Here is a 23,058-nt window from a genome sequence, read left to right as displayed (position 1 = left end):
TTTCCATAATGTTGATAAAAGCCTATAGTAAGCAGAATTATTATTTTACTTCTGTAAAGTGTTTTACCCTTAGACATTTAGTTATATTTAATAAACATATTTGGTTAAATTGCTCCATTTAAAACATGCACAGTACAGATAAATTTGTACAATTTCTATAAAATCATTTTTCAGCTTTTCTAAACTTAGATACAGAAATAAACCAGCAAATGCTGGTTGTAACGTAACACAGTTTAAAATTAATTACAATTTTGAGCAAGCTTCAAGCATCAGCAGAATATGGTATTTATATTAAAGGTTTTCAGATACTTTGTCAGTTATATTATCAGCAGTTATGTCTCACCTTTAGATCATATTTTCTATAAACAGATAAACGATGGCTGAACACATTTCTTGTAACAATCATATATATTTCAACTCCATCGACAGTGAGCCGGTACATGCCCAAAAACTGGGGAAGAAGTGTATTCCCATGACACTCCACAATAAACTGCAGAAGCAAAATAAAAAACAGGAATGAGGATGGGTATACTTTATATAAATATATATTTACACATTTTTAAAGATGAAACAACAAGAAAGAATATATCTATTTATTGAATACATATTTGTGTGGAGACAAACCTTTGAAAAATCATGCCAGAAACAAACACTTCAGCAGGAGGCTATCCTGCTTTTAAGCCAGTGTTTAAAAAATAAAATCTTGAACTGCAAGTTACAAGTTAAACTTGTAACTCTCAACTTTTACAGATGATGTTATTGAAAGAGCAGGCTCCATGTGGCAGATCCGTCCACTTTTATGGTCCAAAAGTGCACCTAATGCAGATAGCATATCTGGTAGTGACATCACAAAACAGAAATAGTTTTCAAACATCACAGTGCTGTATTTTGTACTCTGCTGTCCCTTATTTAATTTGTATATTTCTCTGTTCTCAGTATTTGCTTATTATGATGACCATTTACAGTGCTGTCACCAGCAAGGCGTATCATTTATTATCAGCAGCTATCTGCCAGTTCCCACGTGATGGCTGCATTTCAGGGTTAATAGAGTTGAACAGAGAAATGAAAGTTCTCTGTATTCTTTTTTTATTTATTTAAGAATCATTTCACACCCTTAAGGTTGCCATATTGAAATACAAATGTGCTACCAACATTGGAAAGTTTGGTCAACTGTACCCGAAGCCCGACTTAATATATATGTATAGACATTTATTTAAATCACCTGCCTTACAAATATTAGTTCACAGTACTATTTAACAACCACTGGAGGAAGCAGAAAAAGTACAGACTACATTGACGATGAGAACTATTTAAGGATGAATATTTATTCCTACAGTAGGAATGTCCATACTATATTAATCCTAAAACCAACTTGCATATATCCACTGTTAAGTCACAATGATGCAGAACAGAAAAGCAATCAACAGCTTTGTTCTTTCTCTTATTACCAAGTCTCAAACAGAGGAACTTGGAGAAAATTTAAAAATAATTTTCTTAATAGGAAGCAAGAAAACTAACCAACAGTCAGCTTTGAAAGCCCACCAGATTTTAAATATTTGTTGAATAGTGAAACCTCTGTTTCTTTTGTGCCAAAGTGACCTGGTTATTAGAAACACATTACTCTAAAACACAAGAGACTTCAGAACAAATTGACAGAATAAGCGATTTGAATTGTTTAACAAAGATACTTTGTTTGATGACAAATTATGTAACAGAGCTCTTGGAACTATGAAGATGTAATTTTTTGTAATTTATCTGACTGTAATTTTTGGCTGTGCTAGTTTTAAGGAATTTCACTAACTTTATACTGGAATCTGCGCATGCCAAATACAGACTTTCCTTTTTTAAATGACAAAATCAAAAACAGCTTTTAAGAAAGATTTAAGAGTCCTGAAAACAATCCTATCTGGCATGAACCAAAGTGAATGAACACGAAAGCTTGAAGCTGTTGATGGTGTATTGAACAAAATTTTGGCTAACAACTCTGACACACAAGCTCTTGAGGCTACAACTGTTTAGGCTGTGACATTTTCTGTCTGCCCTGCAGCTTTACTGGAGGTTGCAACACCACAGAGATGCCACACATGCTCCAGTCTAGCATTTTAAGCTCAAACTGCCTATGAATGGGCAAAACACCCTAAGCCACAACACAGTCTCAGCAAAAGCAAATCAGAACCTCAGTAAAGAAAGACGTATCCCCCGAATGTAAGCAGCTTGGCAGTTAAAAGGCCACAAAGGCAATTTCAGTACTGAAGAGTGCACAAAGATTGATCGCTTTGCATCTGAGAAGCGCTTCTGTTTTTACCAGATGCGGAAGCGAAGTTGTTGAATTAAAGGCTTTTTGCTCACAGGACTGTTATCAACCTCACAAAGCAGTTACAACGTGTTCCAGGACACATAGCTCATTTTGACTGTCAGCAATTTCTCCGAAAGATCTGATCATAAAGTGAAATTACAACTATTAACGCTAAGGTTACAGAAAACCTATTTAAAACAGTAATTCCTGTTATTCAGGCTGCATTGATTATGCTGTTATAAACATCAAGTACATGGCATATATTCTAAAGGCAAATGTCTTTCTAATCCTTTAGAAGGTGGGAAGGATTGTTCTCACAACAACATTCACTGCATGATTCCTTCTGTAAGATCTTTAGTTTCTGCGACAAATCTAGCTTCCAAGAAGAGCTCAGTGCCACTGAATTTCAGGCCACTCAACTGCATAAAGGATCCATCCATTTCTAATATTACAGCTCTTACTTTAGAAAGTTTGAGTTCCCATGCTGTAAAAGAAACACTATTATTCCAGTTTTCCAGATGGGGAACTGAGATGCAGAGGAAACAGGGAGTTTGTGCCTCTCGAACAAATGGACCGGGACATGTCAAGTACCAGGCTAATCCCTGTCTCCCCTGTTGCCTTTTCTCCAGCTGCCAGGGCACAGTTTTGACACATTTAAATCATCTCTTCAACCCCAGCTATCGCCAACTCTCTGATTTTAACCTTTCTGGTCCTGAGAGTCCCCATCTGTAAAACAGCAATGCCATTAACACAGAACACGTACAAAATAGCCGCCGTAACAGCATAAAATAAACCCTTTGGTTGGCAGTATACAGCCATCTCCCAAACTGTTCTGTGTTATGTGCCATAGGAAAAGGCAACTAATGAGAGTAGCTTAAGTCCTACTTCAAAGTTGGAGTCAGTCATTTGCTAACGTGGTCGTTTCATTTTAATACACTTGCTAACGTGGTTGTTTCATTTTAATATTATGCTAACATGTCTTCTGAAAAGCCCATGTCACTAGCATGGAGCACAGGACATCTGATAAAAAGGGATTTGGCTGTATGACTGCAGACTGCTAGGAGAACTTCCTTCCCAAAACAGATCAGGTACTGCAACCATTGTTTCCTACTTTCTGTTGACTGTGCAGACTTGTGCCACTGCAAGTTAAAGAAAAGCCCCTAAAATTATTTCAGTGCTTTCCATGACAGCATTTCTTATCCTGATGGGGAGACAAAGGAAAGAGGGAGGAATGCTGCTCGCTTCCAGAATCTACAAGGTTGGTCTAGAACTTCCTACCTTTGAAACTATCAATCCCCCATATCTGCATCACAGAGGAGGCAAAACGTGTCATCTGTTTGGGTGGGAGTCCAGCAGGACTTGCACTGGTGACTGTGGTTGGTAGATTTTCAATTTGTCCATCTTGATATAAATGAAGTAGCAATTTAGTCACCCCAAGGTGCTTTTTAGGAATGATTTCCTGAAGTTTCCCACTCACAGCTGGAATAAAAGTGAGCCTAGAAAATAAGCCAGTACATGCTTAACAGGACTGCTAAATTTCAGTGAAAGAAAAGACCTTCACTCCTTTTTGTTAATTCTTTCCAAAAAGAACATTAAAACAATTCTATCAAGCACCCTTGCTAAATAATTCTATAACACTTAGCTAATACATTTACAAGTCCTTCTATGTAGTAACAAAACCCATTTTTTAAAGTGTTACAATAAACACCCTATCATTTTTTCTTATTAATTCAGACAATTTTCATTTTTCTGCACAGCATGAAGACAGTATTACCATTAACAAAATAAAGTATGATCAGCATGTTGACACATTTTATCAGCTGTGCAGCATATAGTTTTTAAATATGTAATTTTCTGAGCTCTCTTGAATCCCATGCTTAAAGCTGAAAATGAGTAAGAAATTCTTTATGACCTTATATCCTCATTATTCTTTGTATAAATACAGCCTCAAAATTCCTTAATAAGAACAGAACTTATTCTATCTCATTTTACATGAAAAATACTACTCTTAGCTTCTAATTTCCCCTTGGTAATGCTAGTAAGCTATCAGGAAGACTAAAAGATAACATGGTGCACATAACTGTATTGGCAAATATACTATGCCATTTTTGGCTCTTTAAAAAAAAAAAGGGGTAAAATTCCCGTTTTTGCTATTTCTCCTCTTCTCCTTGAAAATAATCTGGGGAATGAGCTTGACATCAGTGAGGACTAACTCCTGAAGTAGATCTATCTCATTTCTTATGTGAAAAATCAACATTGCTGTTTCTGACAGGTAGCTATCTGGAAACATTAATTCAGAAACATACAACATGCTCATTCTCTGTTACCCCTTTATGTATCTTCAAGATTTCCCACAACTTGATAAAGGGAACACTGTGCTTATCAACTACTTAGACGACAAGTCTATAAATTCACTAGGACACTTTCATTAATTGAATTGAATAGTAAGTAATATATAACTATTTACAAATGTTTTGGACACTGAAAGACAATACTCCTTTTTTGGGCTCAACTTTCACATCCTCTTGCCCACAATCAGAAAATACCTTCCAGCAATATGTTGTGTGTACATGCATCTGCATGTGGGATCAGCTCCCAGAAAGGAGGTTGAAGAGTTGTCCAAAGAGTTATATCAAGTTTCAGAATATTCAGATGATTGCTATTTACTTGAACCCTGCTAATTTCACAGAAACTTATCCATTGGGTACATATGTGACCCATTGAAAGAATTAATTAGGTGAATTACAACACACAACAGGAAGTAATAACAACATTAGATGTAGATTTTCACAATATATAAACTTGTTTTACTCTAGTAAATTATCTAAGAAAGTAATTTTATTTCAGGAAGTGTTCAATAAATAAACAAGTTTTAGCATACAAGCCCTGTGATTCACAGCCTTATATTTCATGTTGATTCAGACTCAGCCCAGAGTTTAATTTACTGTCAAGTGCAATGTAATCTGAACATGACCAACACCTGTGATTATCTAGGCTGTATATCCGCTACCAGGAACATTAGTCTTGATAATGCTACGATCAAATGAGTCAATTGCTGGTGTCTTCTGAAAGTGCTCTGCACAGCATCAAGAGCAGAATACTAAATATACTGAATATACACGGAACAGCTGCTGGTGAAATCCAGGCCTCAACAGAGACAGTTGAAAAACCTCACTGAAAGATGGGATATCTACCTATGAAATATCCCATCTTTCAGTGAGGTGTTTTTCAGTAACAATTCCAGTCCATGGTGGTCTGGCCCATTTGCATAGGTTGAATTCCATCCAATGCCTTTGCTAACAAATTTCTTATCTTTGTGGTCACTTCTATTATAGGAAACAGTGGGCCTAGTGATGGAGGTGAAATGTAGTCTGTTTGGATGAGAACACTTCTATTCCTATCTCTATATTTTATGCTTCTCCTGGTTTTTTGTATCAAAACTGCTTTATAAGATGGTTATCGTGTCACAGGGCAGAAGACCATGTTCCATGCAGCTTCTTGATTCACAGCAAGAGCTAGCAGAATGGCTTTTCCAAAGCATGTTTTTAAGCAAAACTCCCATAAATATTACCCTCTTACTACACTGGGGGACACATAGAGTCAGGGTCACTGTTAGATGGAACATATCCTTCTTCATGAAGGTTTGCATTTAAATAATAGCACATTATATCGCATTGCTTTGCCTTTTTACTGACTCTTCCCCTTCTTTTTGTCATACATACAGATGTAACTCAGGAAGAAAAAGGAAGGAAAAAGAAAACCCTAGCCATTGATAACCCATTCAAGTAATGACATGGATGGAGGATGACACAAACTTAAACATAGCTCTGCCTTAGCAAGCTACTGGCTTGATGTTAGGTTACCTCAGCACGCATTACTAAACACCTGGTCCCTACCTGCTTTTCTGGGATATTCCCCAGCCTAGGTTGTCACCACTTTTGTGACAAAACTGCTTTTAGCCTGCAGTAATGATTCTCCATCTATTTATGATTATCATGTTTTCACCTACCTCCCACTCAATAACCTTGCGCTATTCCTTGATTTGTGAGCAGCCCTGAACCATGCACTCTTGCTACCTTTTCCCCGTTTTTCACATTATTGTCTATGATTTTTCCTTTCGATTTTTTTCCTGTTTCTTTCACATTTTTTCCTCTGCAGAAGTTAAGGTCGTATTTTTTCTGCTTTTGTTTTCTCCTTTATGCTGTTGTCTTTCCCTTTTAGCTCCTTCGATCCTCTCCTTTCTTTTCATTCACTTCCAGATCACTCCCCTGTTCCCTGCCTCCAGTAAACGGGCACTTGCTCTCCTTCACCAGTGTGCTGCATCTACTATTCACTGCTGCAGGTTGCCATAGAAACAGGCAGGCAGTGCAATAGGTATCAGTTCTGCATGCAATTACCTGTGCATGGAAGAGAACATGCAGTCAGAAGCCAGCTATGGAAAACCTGAAGGATACCTACACGCGTTATTAGTTTTATACTCGGAAGACTGTATGCTAACAATGCCCTCTTGTTCACTTGGTTTGAGATGGCTTCTCAATTTCTTTTTCCTTGCAAAAACAGTTAAATCACCTGGGTGTCAGCAGTGAGGAATAGTGCATCCCTTCTGAAGTCCATTTTAATGAAAAAAGGTGTGCAAAAGGTGTTGGTTTTTATGATAAACAACCTAAGTTGTTTTCATTTTATTTTTAAAAATATCCATCCTGTCCTTCATCTATTCTCGAAGAGGACATTGATTTACACCAATTTAATCTTTAAAGCAAGCTTAGCTTGCTGGGAAGGACAGAATGTCTTGATTCAGACAGTTCAGAAACAACATCTTTCTGTGGAATTTTGTTCAACTGGCACTGATTGTCCTTGAAAATATTTGTAGTTTATAAAATATCTACACTAGCATATTCTGTATTTTACGTAAATGACTTGATAAATTTTTTGCACAGGGCAATACATCCAAAGGAAACATATAAACATAGCTCGAATGTGTACTGATATTAAATTTTTTCTTTAAGGAAGACACAGGGTATACCTGTTCTTATACACAGGTTGAAATCCTGGCAATGCACTTATCACAGCAGACTTTGCTGAGCTCTCCTTTAACAGTGAAAAAAGGAGCTGTAGGCTAAACTCCAGTTTTCTGATCTGTGCTTTTGGCGTCTGGAGCATAGGTTTTAAACAAAACATCACTAGCTTTGAAGGCATTTCGAATGAATATTTGTTTTTGCCCTCAAAGACTATTTAAGTATTTAACATTAACATGCTTGATTAACTTACACAATTTTAAGTTGTTGAACCACTAAATGTAAATAAGGCCCACACAGCGAGGACTTTTCCAGTATGTCAAAGTCTGACCCACTTGACCATATTACAATGGTTCTAGCATATTTGACAGGTAAATGATGTTCAGCTGAAATAGTGCCTGAAGAGCAGCTAAGAGAGTTCTACTAATAACTGATAGCATACCAATATTCTAAGCAGCCCAAACTAAATATGACTAAAAGCAGTATTTCACACTATGTATCAGAAAATACTACAGTAGTTAAAAACTGGCTAGCAAGGAAATTCATAGCAGAAGAACTTAACACGTGATACATGTCTACATTTACCATTGTGCTTAGAAATCTAGCTGGTTCACAGCCTAGGCCACTTGGTTTTTAAATGCAGATGGAAAGCTGGACGTGGAATTTACACTCGTTATAAATGTCAGCATCTTTTGCAACTTCAAGCATGGAGAAAGGCTTTAATCCCCCTATTTGTTTAGGCCAGAAGTGGTGGGCTTAGTTGTTTATTTTTTCCCCTGGATTTTCTATTTTTAGATTTGCAAAAAAAATAAAATAATGAGCTCTAGTGTTCTTACTCAGTGCTGAAAGCATCAGACTCATCTGATGAGTAGACAGTAAGTGTGAGTGTTTAGACTGAAGTGTTCACCATCTGTCTGAGGTTGTAGGCCTGACTGCCACTAACAAAAAACCAGGCGTCATGTCAGATGGGGTGGACATATGAATGCAACTCACAATTCTGGACAGTAACTATAATTTAAAATTGTAAAAACTATTATTTACAATTCAACAGTTTTAATTTGGGTTTGCCATATATACTTATATGCTGCTTCTATAGTAACTTCTCCTGATACCCCTTCAAGCCTGGTTCAGTTTTAGTTATTTACCAATTTCTAGTATGTAGCCTTAGGCTTGGAGTTCAATCATTTCATTTTTAATATTGTTAAAGTTTTTATTATTATTATTTTAAATTTTAAATAATAGTAGTAGCAATACTGTAACTTGGGAGGCATCTAACTTGACTACTTTTGTAAAACACCACCCAACATTGCATTAGAGCCTCTACCCAGAAAGGAGAAAGCTGTTAACTCAAACTCACATATTTTATTTTCACTCTTAACAAGTTACTAGCCATTCTGTTTCATGGAAATAGCCCAATTTCTCTAAGTTGTCCAGTCGTGTCCTTTATAATTTTGGTTCATTAAATAACAGGCACTCTACACTGGATAGTGGCAGTCTACATGTCTATTTTTGATCTTTTGGTGATTTAAAAAATCACTGTTAGTTGGAGGTGGATTTCAGAGATGTTCATGGGAAAACTGCCCTGCTGCACTCCTCTGCTGACCCCACTATCTCCCATATACCTCATTGGTAGCTCAGTAATTCAAAAAGGTGCAAGTGGAATGACAGCTATTTTGTAAGTGCCAGGGATAACGACTATTTTGGTGAATGAAGAACATATACAGTCTCTCACACCTCTTGACTTATCTTGACATAATCCACTCCCTTGTTCTCTTTGGTTAAAGATAACTACCCAACTGTATTTATTTTTCAGAAATTCAGGAAGTCTTGGAAATCATTTGGTAAGGCTTATTTGGTTCTAAGCAAGGATGGAGTTACTTCCAAGGTCTAGAACAATTCTGTCAGCTTGGAGCTGTTAGCAGGAATAAGAAAACAGCTGAGTAAATGTTATGGTTTACATGAAACTCATTCAGAGTTTCAACCTGTGGAAGAAACCTGAAGTGAGTCCACAGAGGTGGGAAAAAAAGGACTGAAAAAGAGATAGGAAAGAGACGATCTGTCACAAATAGTATGCATTTCAATCATAATCATGTCAGAAGTAACTGGAAAATAATTACTGCCTTCCTGGACAGGTGGAAGAGGGTGCAAGACACAAAGTGTTTAAAAGTTACTGTTCATAATGGACAGATGACCTAACGTCAAGTCCCTTGGAGGTATCAATATGACATGGGAGACTTGGGAACACGGGAAACGTTCATGTGAATCATGAAATTCACATGAATCACCTCCCTGGTCTTCACGCACCCAAGACAGATTATTCCGCCCAGGAGAATCCCTGCACTACATAACTGGGTCTCAACACGTCTGCATGCTCCTCTCCTAGGAAGACTGAGTGTCCAAACACAGCTCTGCTCTGAGAGCCACCTGGCACGGGGTCTTGTGTGAGGCCATGCCACATCACACTTGGGCTGTGGAGCAAACCAGGCCAGAAATTTTCACATAAGTGGTGAACGTTGCTGGCAATCAGTGAACTGAAAATGGAGGAAAGCTAACGAGCAGACTTTTCCCTAAAAATGGGATACTTTTGGGTGCAATTACAATTAGCCTCTTCAGCTGTAGCAATGATTACAGTTCAGGAAGATACTGGGCAGTAAGTACGTAAATCAGTAGATTATATATATATATATTTACTCTACTGGCAGGAGAGAGTAGGCCAAAATAAAACGGAGCTCAAGAGAACTTGTTTTATTGACAAGGATTTCCACAAGGGTAGCAGTGCAGTATGTGAAGAGTCCTGCACTACTGCAACGAAGCCATCTGACAGAACCTGAAGGCACATCCATCTATCCCTGTGAGAAATGGACAGACCATGGACTGCGCTCTGGAATCGATTCTAGCTGGGATGGAAGAACTTGCATCCAAATAATGAAATCCTTCCCTAAAACAGGATGGCCATGTTCAAACTCCAAAGTAGGAATAGTAAGTGGCCTAATAACTGAATGGTTTGCTAGTACAGAGGCAGCCTAAGGCCAGCCTGTGTGGGATGACTTGGTCAGCCACAACTGTTTAAAGACCTGCTCACCAGGACAATGGGTTCTCTGGATTTTGTCAAGCATGCTAAGTTATACTTGCCCGGTCTGAAAAATGTCTAGAGAAATGAGGGGACAAGCTGCTGTACCTAAGGATACCGAGCTTGTAATTACCAGCAGCAAAACACAGGACATGGTATCAGTCACCTCACCAGAATTAGTGGGATTTAATTTAGATTTTCTTTAATTAATTAGAACAATTTTGTTCTTTTAACAGCACATTACTGAAGACACTGAAATTAATTTATTTCATTAAAAGTCCAATTATTAAATTGCCTCTGTACTTGAGTTCCTTGGCATTTGTAAAGTGCTCTCAAGTTCTGAGACAAAAAGAAATATCAGTTGTATCTTTATGAATCTTTTGGAGGCAACACTGAAAGCTTTCAGACTCAAGCTATTTAAGATATATAATGATGTGTAAGATGTTACTAATACTACATAAGCGCATGCTTCCATTCATATATGGATGTTTACCAGTAAAAAATCAAATCAGATGCCTAGTACAGGTAACTTGCAAATCATCATTACTTGTAACCTAGCCTATTATGAACCCTGATGTTTTGAAAGCATTAATGAATAAAGATTACAATAATGGTTAATTCACGTTAGCACTGTCTTCATGGACACACTCTTGAAAGGATGTGACTGTTTTGAAAAGCAATATGACTTCTCAGCTGGATTAACGGTCTCAAAAATCTGGATCATTAATGTTAGTTACTAATGCCAAACATGAAATGGACTAAAACTTTTAAATTTCCCGCACTGCTTCAGAAGTGAAAAAATGTTTTCGATTAAAGCTAAAATTGTAACTTCGAACATTCTAATAGGCAATAACCCCACAATTACAATTAAATAATAGTTTACATTTCTGGTTAGTAAAATTGTAATTAAAAGATGGTCTTCTGAAGATTTCTGACAGGGACAATATTTGTCTGTTAAAATAAATACATGCTTGTCTTACATTTTATTTAAACAGAATAACAACATGCAGAGAGGAAGGGGTTAACATCTATCTCACTGAAGGCTTCACAGCCACTCTGGGCTTGAATGGGACTCACAGATCTTACATGAACACAACAAAAGTGGAGAGGGAGGCAGATGGAAGAAGCACTGCAAGGATGGCTAGCAATTTCTTGAATTCCTAGCACCCCAAAATCATGCCTTTTTCTCTCTTCTTCCTCAAAAGATGGCTTTAAAACTGGTTTTACACGAGTAACCGTATAAAAAAATAGTCAAGCTGGGTACTTTATATTCACTCAGTGTTGCATTCAAAATGGAGTTTGTGATTTCTATTACAGTTGCTGAAACTATCAGAAAATGACTAAACATCACCACAAGACAAGATAAGACAAAACAACAAAAAAACTGATTGTCCTTAAGTCTTCACCTGGAATCCCAACCCACGGAAGTGAGCAGGAAAGTGGAAAGAAGGGAAAAAAAACACCTCCTTTTGGATATCATAGTTTATATGATTTTTAGTGTCTTTCCTGGTTTATGCAGCTTTAGAGCTTATTCAAACAGATCTGGGACTAAGAATGTTAGTACTGATTTTTATTAAGGCTTCTTCTGTTTCCCAAGTTTTGCTCCCTTCTGTACCATCCACAAAAATCATACACTGGCACAGTACCAAAACGCCTGTGGTGATTTGAGGGATCTCCTCTTCTCACTTTAAAGCAATTTATAGAAACGCACATTGGCAAAACCTGTTTTTTTTAATAGCAATAATTTTACATTAATTATACCGTTTTTAATTTCTCATACAATATAACATTTATTATTTGACATCTGGTGTTAGTGAAACACATTCAGTGATTAGACTAGGAAGAAAGAGGTCATCTGCAGCATTCATATACTTCTACACAGAGACCTCCAAGCTAGCCCAGAATAAAGTAGCTTCAAGACTGGAACGCAAAGAAAGAGCATCTTCCTAGTAAGGAAAAGGAGCTTACTCATTTAAAACTTTTAACACTAAAAAAAAGACTGGCATTGTAATATATAAGAAGAGATCCCACACCCTGACAATAAATAGCATATTACCTGATGGTATTTCTTCAGTATGTTGTGCATTTCTGCTACATCTTCACTTGTTATAGTTTTGATGATATATCTTTTGTCATAGGATGTATGAAACCGGGCACCACTGCGTGCTTGGGAATCATTGGCAAGCGGTGCACTTCTTGTCAATGAGTTCTGTCAATTGATTAAAAAACACACATAATCAGACAAAAATATGCAAGTTTTAATTAAATGAAATATAAAAAATTATATTTCTTTTAAAATCTTTTTCAATATGCATCAAGCTGAATTCGGCAAAGCATGTAATTATATTGCATTACCTTGACAAATCTTTTAAAAAATATCTTGAGAACAAGAGTGTTTGGGGAAATGTACTGACCATCACCAATTTAGAAGTCAATGAAAATTTACTGCCCTTTGTTATGGATATGTTATTAACATTTTGGAAGAAAACATATACTCTTAAAATCCAAGAGAACCAATTTACTACACCATAATAAGTATATACAGAGGATTCATCCCTAATAACAAGATCATTTTACAACCGAGCAGGACCTGTTCTTGAGCCAGTGTGATCTGGTACATAACAAGAGTTAGACTTCCAAGTTCTAGTAACAGAGCTATTCCAATGATTTCCTAACTAGTATTAAGCAAGCGATATTATTGTATTTTTCTTCTTTTCTTCTTTTGGCAAAATAGACACATCCATCTTCCCACAGGCTCAGGAGGGGAAGATCAGTTAATGACTGTGTATAGCAGTCAGAAGAAAAGACAGCTAGAGGTTAGTGACCATTTTTAGACTGAAGCTTGAGACTATGTGTGCTTCAACAGCAGCAAAAGCTGCTGCATTTTTTTTTTCCAGAAAGTAAGCAGTATTCAGATCAGAATTTTTATAATTAAAAATCACAATATTAAAAAAAAATAAGTAGTAAGAGCAGTAGCACAGCCATGAGAAAACACATGCTTACACCCTACGTGTATTTCCATAAACATGGCCCATGCTCTGTAAAGATTAAACAAGTTAATTGCAGCCTGCTGGAATATAGTCAGGGACTGTAGTATTTCTGTGCTTATGCAATATACCTGCAGTAAGCCCATTTGGTATATCACTCCTGGTAAAAAGAAAATCCAGTTCCTGCTATCATTTCTCATTGTACCACACTGCACTAACAGCTGTTGCTAAATTGAAACACACTTCCCACCTTCCACACTCAGATGAAATAATGTTTTCCCTCCAAGAAGAAAAGCCATTTTCGCAGAAAGAAGATGCAATTAAATTTTGTATGTAAGAGGAAACTTTGCAACAGATTTTACAGATTCCTAAATATCAAAATTTCAATTTCAGCAGCTACAGAACACTACATGTTCTTGGGGTTTGATAAGGCCCTGTGAATCAAGTCACAAAATACTTACAAAGTAATTACAAATAGTCTCTCTCTACCACCACCTGTCACCCAAACCACCAGAGGGTATTTTATAGGAGCTGTATCTTCTTTGGAAGGAAGATTTATGCTTTCATTCCAGCAACGCAGGAATCTGCGATCACGAGCTCTAGCAGCTTCAGCAGGAGCCGCACATGCAAAAGTGTCCAACCACAATGCCAGGAGGTCAGCACAGGTGTCAATTATTATTAAGTAGTAACCTCAACCATGAGATGAGGGCAACTATAGCCCCAATTTAAGTAGGCACCTGAACGCACGCAATTACAACTCCATATTTCTAATTGGGAATTTCTAATTGGAAACAGGAATCCCGTTGGCCTCAATAGGCCTTGATGCTTTCTTAAATCAATTTAACATGAGGTAAGAACATTTTCCCACAAGCTTACTTTGTTCAACTGAAATACTCAGGAGTAGTAGGAATAACACTAAATCACCTAAAAGCACACAGCTCTATGAGGCCTTATGAAAATGGAAAGCTTTGTTATGACACGTAGGAGAAATAAATCTTTGCATACTTCTCCCTGCATACTTCTAGACTTGCTCAATGAATTAGTCATTACTAATATCTGTGACAAAACATGATGCTTTCCTCTGCAACCCTCTCTGTCCACTAAAGAAAAAAAGTATGTTAATGCTTCCCTAATGCTTATTATAAATAAATAATTTCTCTAAACTGAACAGAGCTTTTGGGACAACCACTGAAGACTCAGTTCCTGCTCTGCACTGGCCTTTGATAGCCTATTTCAACAGATGAAAGCCCTGATACACTGAAGATACTAGATATGGGAATTTAAGCATTACTGTAGTTTTCCATACCTGCTTTCAGATGATCCTTATTCAAATTCATTTCCCACCACTCCATCACGGAAATGTTTTTATGTACAGACAATGTCTACTCAAGAGAACACGTACTATAAATTGACTGAATTTTCTTAGTACTACACTTGATGTCAGTACTCCATTAATTTTAAAATTGAATCATAAATCGAGCTAGTCTTAGAAACCACCCTCTGTTGAAACCTTCTATGTTCTGGAGTCAGAACTTGGCTTTATTTCCTGGGCTTATATTTAATTGTTTTAAATGTCAAATTGATAATAGTTTTTTGTTTTTTTTTTCAAATACTATGCAAATCCAGTCACTTTCATCACCAACTCTGGAAAATACGATGAAACATAATAATTATTCTTAGTTTTGAAAAAAGCTAAAGCATGGGTAATCATCAGCGTATATAATGAATTGAACTACTGCTAAATTATTAGGCTATAATTCAGTTAGCAATAATAAAGGCTACTGGGTAATTATTTGTTATTGTTCCCAGAAGAAAAAGGTGCATTATTCTGAGGTTAACTGTTGCAATAAAGCTAAACTACTTGTCAGTAACCACAGTTTGCTGAACGTATTGCTCCCAGAGAATCCTACCCTTTAAACTGTAAGCCATGTGGTATAAATCTTGAAAGCAATTAACCTAGGGGGAGCCTTAAGTTGTTTTGCTATAAAAAGTTGCATACCTGCCAGTCTGCCAAGGAACCTCAGAAGGAGGAGGGAAAGAGGGAAGACAATAAGGAGAACATGGACTAGCATTATTGTCCAAAATTTCAAGTACTCTTAAGGTATATTCCAACATTCTTCACCAAAAAGCATGTCAGATTTGAGTGAAAGAAAGATCTGGGAGTACTCACTATGAGTGGAAAAAAGGAGTGGTTTCATTACGAGTAGAAGCACCCTGCATCCAAAAGTCTCTCTGAATCTCAGTACTGCCGGTAATGTTATGGCTGAGATGCAGCCCACAGAAGATGCTGCTTCTCTGGACTTTTCAACTGCTGAAGCTCAGTCAACAATTCTGTGCCCAGAATGGGACAAAAATAAACCATTTTTACTACAAACCATCTCACTGCTATTCCTATAACCCTTCACTCCTTTAGAATCTGTCACCTTTGGTCTTCACAAGCACTAATTGCACTCTTCCAAGTGTTAGGCCTTAAAATAGTTCTTCCTGCTTTTCAGGTACAGTGTTCCTGCAAACACAACCTCCTTTCATATCAGTATTAACCAGGAATATATAGTATATATTTATGTATCAACCCATCAAAACCAACACATATATATTCTCACTCTTATTATTTTTTAATATTTCTTGTTGGAATATGGTACTCGACACATTTGAAAATGCAGACAGTGTAAGCAGTAAGACATTCTAACTTAAAAAGAGTGACAGCCGTAAAAATAAGAGAATGAATTATCTACTATTCCTTTTATCATGCTTCTTTCATTACAATTCAAGCCAGACATAAAAAATAGAAACTAGTCAGATTCAAATAGAAATTAATAAATTTAGTCATATTCTAAATCAACTGGACAAAACCTCATTAAGTCACTTAGTTTTCACTGATTCTTGTCTTCTCCTGCAATAGCTGTTTTTTCTAATGGAAATGAATTCTGCCTGATTGCTAACTGTAATGACAAGTTAATTTGCAAATACAACTATCATACCGAACACATTTTTAACAAGAGAATATAATACATCTGTAGATAATTATTTAGCGTAGAATTTACTGCTTCTTAATGTTTTAATAGATTAGAAATGGCGAGGCATTTATTTTTGAGTAGATGGCTATTTTATTATTAGTTATCTATATCAAGTTTAATTAAGAATGCATGTAACTATCATTTTACCACGTACATAATTAATTTATTAGAATAAACCAAACAACATTGTGCTAAGCAGCACCACTATATACGAGCACAGGTAACCTGACTGCCTTCTCTACAATACTCTGACTCTAGTAATAAATTAAAGATCAGATGTTTAAACATTAAACATGTTGAAGATAAGAAAACCCCTCTAATTAAATTGTTGACACTGTTTTTACTAACTCTCCATTCCTGTAATAACTCTTTCAATACAATGCTCTCTTCAGAGACAGAATACAGCTCCTTTGAACACTGAAAGGAGGTGGAAAATGAAGGATATTTAAGATCAATGATAACTGCTGTGCTTTCTTTTGATATTTGTGTAAGTTTAATTAATAAGTATGTTTTAAAAAGATGAAAAATTAAAACTAATGCCATCATATTGGGCTCATTACTAGTCATTGTATTATCACTTTCCTCTGCTGATAATGCATGGCTCAGCATTGTCTGTGGACAGTTTTCCTTGTCATGTTTCACACTCACTTGTGTGAACAGAGAAAAGTTCTAATTCCTCTAACGCTGCTATGTACCATGCAAAATATCCTACCTTTCAAATATACTGATCATATTCCTTTATAACTAAAAATCAGTGCAAAATTTCCTACCTTTCAAATATATTGATTATGTTCCTTTATAATTAGAAATCATTATTCAGTAAAATACATGACATTGTTACATGATCTTTGCAACAATGAATCTTTAAAAAAAGATCACAAAAATTGGTTTGCACTTGACAAATCATTATTAGCAAGTAAATCAATGAACAAAGTGGAAACAATATGGCTACGTAAAAATATCTTAAAAACACCCAGGTTGAATGGGGCTTTGAGCAACCTGATATAGTGGGAGGTGTCCCTGCCAATGGCAGGAGGTTGGAATTAGATGATCTTCAAGGTCCCTTCCGACCCAAACCATTCTATGATTCTATAACACTAAGATCCTCCAATTTTGAGGTAAGTGTATTTAATTTACCTGTTTGACCCAAAACTGTTAAGTGTAAATCAAAACATTTTGCACCCCACTCAACCCTGACAAACAAATCTGCTATACTACACCAACAAATAAATAGTACATATATTAGACATGGAAGAGATTCTTTGCCAGAAAATACAAAGTCTCTTCTAAGTTAGCACATAAAGTGTCCGAGGAGGTCCTGCTAAAGTCTCTTTCATGCACAGACACTAGTAAAGCTGCAACTGGTAAGACATCCCTGACAGAAATATCAGTAACACCCCGTGTGGTGTCTAATATGCACAGTCTACCACACAAAGCGTGGAAAGTTTGTGGAATTTTCTCTTTTAAAATTACATATTACCCCAAAAGACATATCTAGATGAGGACGTAACAGTAGAGTAGAGTAGAGTAGAGTAGAGCAGAGCAGAGCAGAGCAGAGCAGAGCAGAATAGAATAGAATAGAATAAAATAGTAAGTTAAGCATCTCCTTTTTCCAAATGGAAAATAGAAGCAGGTCTGAGGGAGGGAGGGGGAAGGAGAAGCAGGAAGAGACAGATGATGGTTAATGCCAGACTGAGTTCCCTCAGGCTCTGCTTCTTAATTAGGGGAAGACCAAGTGGAATATGAGCAGATAGGAAAGGGGCCTCTCCTCACTTAGAACAGATCTATGAGCCGCTAAGAGAACAGGGAGGATAACCTTCAGACATAGGAAAAAAACCTTCTGAGTTTCATCCTCTAAAGGTACAGGTTCGATGTCCTAACCCTTTTACCATCACTCACTGCTGCTACCTAACACTTGCATACTGCGTGAGGAGACAGTGGAGTAGCCGAACAATATCTGAGCACTAGTCAGAACAAGGTAATAAAAATCACCTGCTTACACTGTATCTTCAGTGAGCAGAAAACTCAAAGAAAACAGGGTCACAGTACCCAGTTCATGTTTTCTCAGCTGTCTCAGCCTCTGCCTCAGCGTGCCTCGGTCCTCGCCCTCACGACTCCAACATCTGCCAGCCACACGTACCCTGCTCCACTTAACAGCTTCACTTAGCAGCTCTCCTGAAGCCTACTGCTCTGAGTGGCGGTGCTCTGCCAATTCCCCATTCACCTCTAATTTGTGAAGTTTTAATCTTGTGCCTGCTGGCTTTTCGTCTCAGGAGAATGGAAAGGTTTTGTACTTCTGAAGTGTGAATACTTTTATGAGGTCATTTAAAGACTACGCTAAATTACTTGTGTAATTACTTATACAACTGAAGACACATTTAGCGTGCCAAGTTCAGAGATACCTCTAGCAGATACATTTCTCTTTTGCGTACCTCCCCCTCTCTCCCAAATAGTTTCCCTCTGAGAAACAACTGCCTGAAAGTCTCACTGCCCTTACATAAATCAATATAAAAACTATCAGCTATATTGCACTGAATAGCAGGCAACCAGAAGTATTCATCTGGTCTTCCAGTAGTACTAACAGGCTACAAATAACAAAGAACTTGTCCCATATCACAGAATTAATTTCTGATGAAATAATCTAAGTACAGCTTTAAATATATGAATATATAAATAAATAAGAGCTACACCACTTACTAGTATGTCATTTCCCAAAGAGTTCTTGATACAGAAAATTACTCAGCACACCTAAATTATATCATAATTCCACCTAAGAATAGCTTATTCTTTAACAAGTTAATTAAAAGTTCATTTCTTTTTACTATAGATCCCTTCTCTTCCCTCAGCATCTCTGTCAGTGTAGAATTTTATCTTACTTGCTACAGTGAAAGTGCATTAGTTAAGGAAAATGTGTTTTCTAGAGGTGCTCTTGGCACCTGATCCAAAATCCTTTGAAGCTCAGAGGAGCTCCTCTGGAGCCTTCAACAGAATTTCACAAACTAGAATCCAACACAAATGCTACACATCACAAGCCATTTCATATCACCCAGCTTCTCTTAAGTTGAACTCCAATCTTGGCTTTTGGTCAAAGCACAACTTCGAGAAAGACAGTCTTGATTTTCCAACTTCAAAAGGCAAAGATTCACCACTACAGTTGTTCTAGTGCTTAATCATTTATATTGCTGAAAAGGTGAGTTTAATTCTGAATTTGAATGATTTTCAGTTCCAGTCATTCTTACTTATCTAGTATCTAGAATTGTTTCTCTGCAAGTATACTCACATGTTACTAACTTCTTCTCTCTCATTTTTACAAATGAGGCAGGTCAAGCTCTGTCACTCCCATCACAAGGCATTCTCTATGTTCTTAAATTCCTTTGATGCCATTTTCCCATATTTCTTTTATATCCAAAATGTCAACATTCTTTTTTTTAAGATGACTAGCACCAAAACTATATACAGTATTAACTTCAAGAATAAAACAAATAGATGTTCAAAAAAGTTATAGTTCTTCCTGGTCTTATTTTACATCCTCCAGTTTATCCACCCAAGGGAGCAGTTATTCCTTCTCATCAGGAGCTCACACTAGTGCTAAATTCTTGTCCTCTTTGACCTTTTGTTCCTTTTCAGAGGTACTACCTCCTCAAATGCAGCCTTCCCCTCTGTAGTTCTGCTTTCATGAAAGCAGAATATTATTCTTTTATTCGTATAATTATTTATTATTAATTTATTCGTATATTTTAATTAATTTTATAATTAATTTTAATTCGTATATTAATTTATTCGTATAATTATTCATCTGACTGTATTAAAAAGCATAACGTTTGGACAGGCTCAGAATGCCCGGTGATCCAAGTTGTTTTGTATGAGATCCTTGTCTTTATCACGCTTTGCCATTTGGACAGATTTTGCGTCTTCTTCAGGTTTTCACTACATGAAATGTCAATTGCTCATTGACAATTAAATTTTGATTGTTGTCATTTAATCATCTATTATTCACATAATTTTTACTTTTTGATTACAACTCCCCCCCAAATAATTAGCATTTTAGAAAATAACCAAGTCACAAAATATCAAGCCAAACACTTTGTAAGAGGCATCCTCAGTCTACTTTTACCTTGCACATTGCTCAATAAAAATAGCAGCCTATTGTAACTAAGAAATTATTGTGTAATTGATAATGCTGGTTATACCAACACTAGGTAGCAAAAAAGGTAGCCCGATTTACAGAGATGTTGGTTGCTTCTATCAGCAGCAAGTAAAGCTGTTTGGAGCTGTATGTTCCAAATGAAACAATTTTTGTGAGAAAGCACGTAGGGCAGAGCCATAGGCCCTGCCACTGGATTACAGGAAAGATTTGCCTCCCTGTCCATAATTGCAAGCTGTATTTATAACTGGCAAAGCAGTGCCCCCATCTTCAAAGACGAACTGCTGGTGAGGCTCTTCCTCCTCTGCCCACTTTGCTTGAAGCGTTCACAGCAAGGATATTTATCTCCACAGTGGGAGGCCAAGGATTAGCCACGGCCTCTGAGAGGGTGGGGAGATTTAAAGGTCAATTTAATTAGCTCATTCTAATCTTTTACACATCTAATGTAAATGTCATTGTTTTTTAACTACTGCTTTAGCAGATGAGATTATATTTTAGAAACTTTGAACATGTGAACTATGTGTCGGATATAATACAAATACTTCATGTAACTAATCTAAAAAGAGAGCCTAATAGAAATCGTCATTGAGACAGAGCTTTTCATAAAAAGAGAAAAAGGGCAATAGGAAAATTCTGGTGATAAAGCTTGGAGAGATTTAGAGGAACAGTAAGTTTTCTAACTGACTGGCTTAACAGCTTCTCATTGATTTAAATCTTTCCCATCTTGCGACGTCTGGACAAAAGGAAAACAACAGCTTCTGGTACTGTGATCTCATTCAGAAGTTGTGGGATGGTAGAACGAGCGTCACCAGACATTCCCCTACTATTTCAACCACATACCCCAAAGACAAATCAGATCAAATCCCAAGCTATTTATGAGCGCCTCTGGGCAAGCTTTGCATGAACGAATAGGCAAAAACAAGTGCACAGATGATGCTCTGTGATGACTGAAATCATAGGTCAGTGGGAAAGCCTGGCAGGGGTTCGCTGCTGTTAGGGGAATTACATACGCAGGATCTGGCTGTTCTTCTGTGACACTGCCTGAGCCATGCCCAGGTTCTTGTGAAGACAAGCTTGCAGCTTTCCCCAACATTTTTTCATTTCATTTTTAAAAGACCTTGGGAATCATTGATGTGGATGAATTAGACCTGGATTACTGATTAAGAAGCATATCAGACAGAAACAGTGTCATACAACTGGATGTAGAGCCTCCGAGGCTTGTAATTTGAGTTGTAATTTGAGTTATAACACCAGAAGCATCAAACCCAGAGGTGTATGGTTTTGTCACACAACGAAGGGTAGGGAAGACTTTGGGGTTTACTTTGAGTGTTGGCACCACGCATTCTACCATTGCTGTTGAGCACATTCATATCTGCAGTAGGATGGTACAATGGAAAATACTTCACAGTAAATTCTTTTTTTTTTTTTTCCTTTAGAAGAATAGCTTTAAAGGAAGACATTTCTCTCCTAACATATAAGTTGTCATGTTAGGAGGTGGGAAAATTGCTTTTGCTAGAGCCTGTGCTGATAAATTTTCTGGAAAGCACATTCCATTATATCTGCAGGTTGAATCTGTCCGTCAGTCTATCAAGAAACACTGATCTCTGACACCGACATATGTCTAAGAAGTCTAGCATGTAGCAATGTATACCTGACCACTAACATATCCTGCAAACACACTCAGTGTGTTTGACCTCCCCCTGCCTTTGGCTGATGTATAGATAACACTACACTACGATTTCTTGTCGGCTCAAAAGCAGGGCTCCAAAGAGCTATGGTGAATGTCATGGAGGCTCCGAAAGAGAAAAACAAGCCACTCTGGTCCTAGATTCACCTGTCAGAAATATCAAGTACCTTATATGGTCTCATTCAGATGTGGATGTACACGTTCTGAACATCTATGAACATTCAAAAGCAAATTGCATTCAGGGAGTCATTACTGTGGTGAAAGACATGAAAATCTTGAACAGACAAAGGTGAAACACAAACTTTTTCTTCTTTTTAGCACTGAGTTATTCCTTTGTGAGCAAGGTCATGGGTTCTTTGACTTGGTCTAATGAGAGCATAATCAATAAAATACGAGATTCTTTCCTAAATCAAGTTACCCTATAAAGACTGTCTGGATATGGAGCTGCCAGTTTAAGGCATGCACTTGCTTTGGAAAGAGTTAGGGATCTTTATCTATGAGCCTTTCTCCTTCAGCCCTGCAAAGCTTGGCTTGATGCCTCATTTTCAAGGGCTGCCTCTATAATTGCTCAGGGTGCTCCTATTTTTTGCTCTATTTTTTGATGTTGTCCACACATGCTAAATTACTTTTTTTCTAGTTTGAATGCCTAGTTGTGAATGATATTTAGTTTAGGCAAGACACTGCTGAAAGCAAGGCAATATAATTGTTTGCTCCAGGGGAGACTACGAGAAACCAGAGGTTAAAATATCTGTAGAGTTGTCATACCTACTAATATTCAGTCCCACAGTCCCTAAATCCCTATTTGGACTCACACTTGAGGCACCAAATCCTAGAACATCATA

The 23,058-nt window shown here is 37.1% G+C and overlaps 1 protein-coding gene across 1 annotated transcript in view; it reads right to left on the bottom strand.

Moving 5' to 3' along the window:
- PIP4K2A (phosphatidylinositol-5-phosphate 4-kinase type 2 alpha) overlaps positions 1 to 23,058 on the bottom strand; it is a 108,715-nt gene that overhangs the window by 20,348 nt on the left and 65,309 nt on the right. Inside the window, exons 4-5 of the mRNA XM_035545179.1 lie at positions 12,438 to 12,590; positions 344 to 490 (exon numbers count right to left, since the gene is read on the bottom strand). Of these exons, the coding sequence (XP_035401072.1) occupies positions 344 to 490; positions 12,438 to 12,590 (300 nt within the window). The remainder of the gene's footprint in view (positions 1 to 343; positions 491 to 12,437; positions 12,591 to 23,058) is intronic.

Source organism: Cygnus atratus, chromosome 2 (genome assembly GCF_013377495.2).
Source record: "Cygnus atratus isolate AKBS03 ecotype Queensland, Australia chromosome 2, CAtr_DNAZoo_HiC_assembly, whole genome shotgun sequence".
Classification (NCBI taxonomy): Eukaryota; Metazoa; Chordata; class Aves; order Anseriformes; family Anatidae; genus Cygnus; species Cygnus atratus.
The sequence above is the reverse complement of the archived record's forward strand: the minus strand, read 5'-3'. Positions and strand labels throughout refer to the sequence as shown.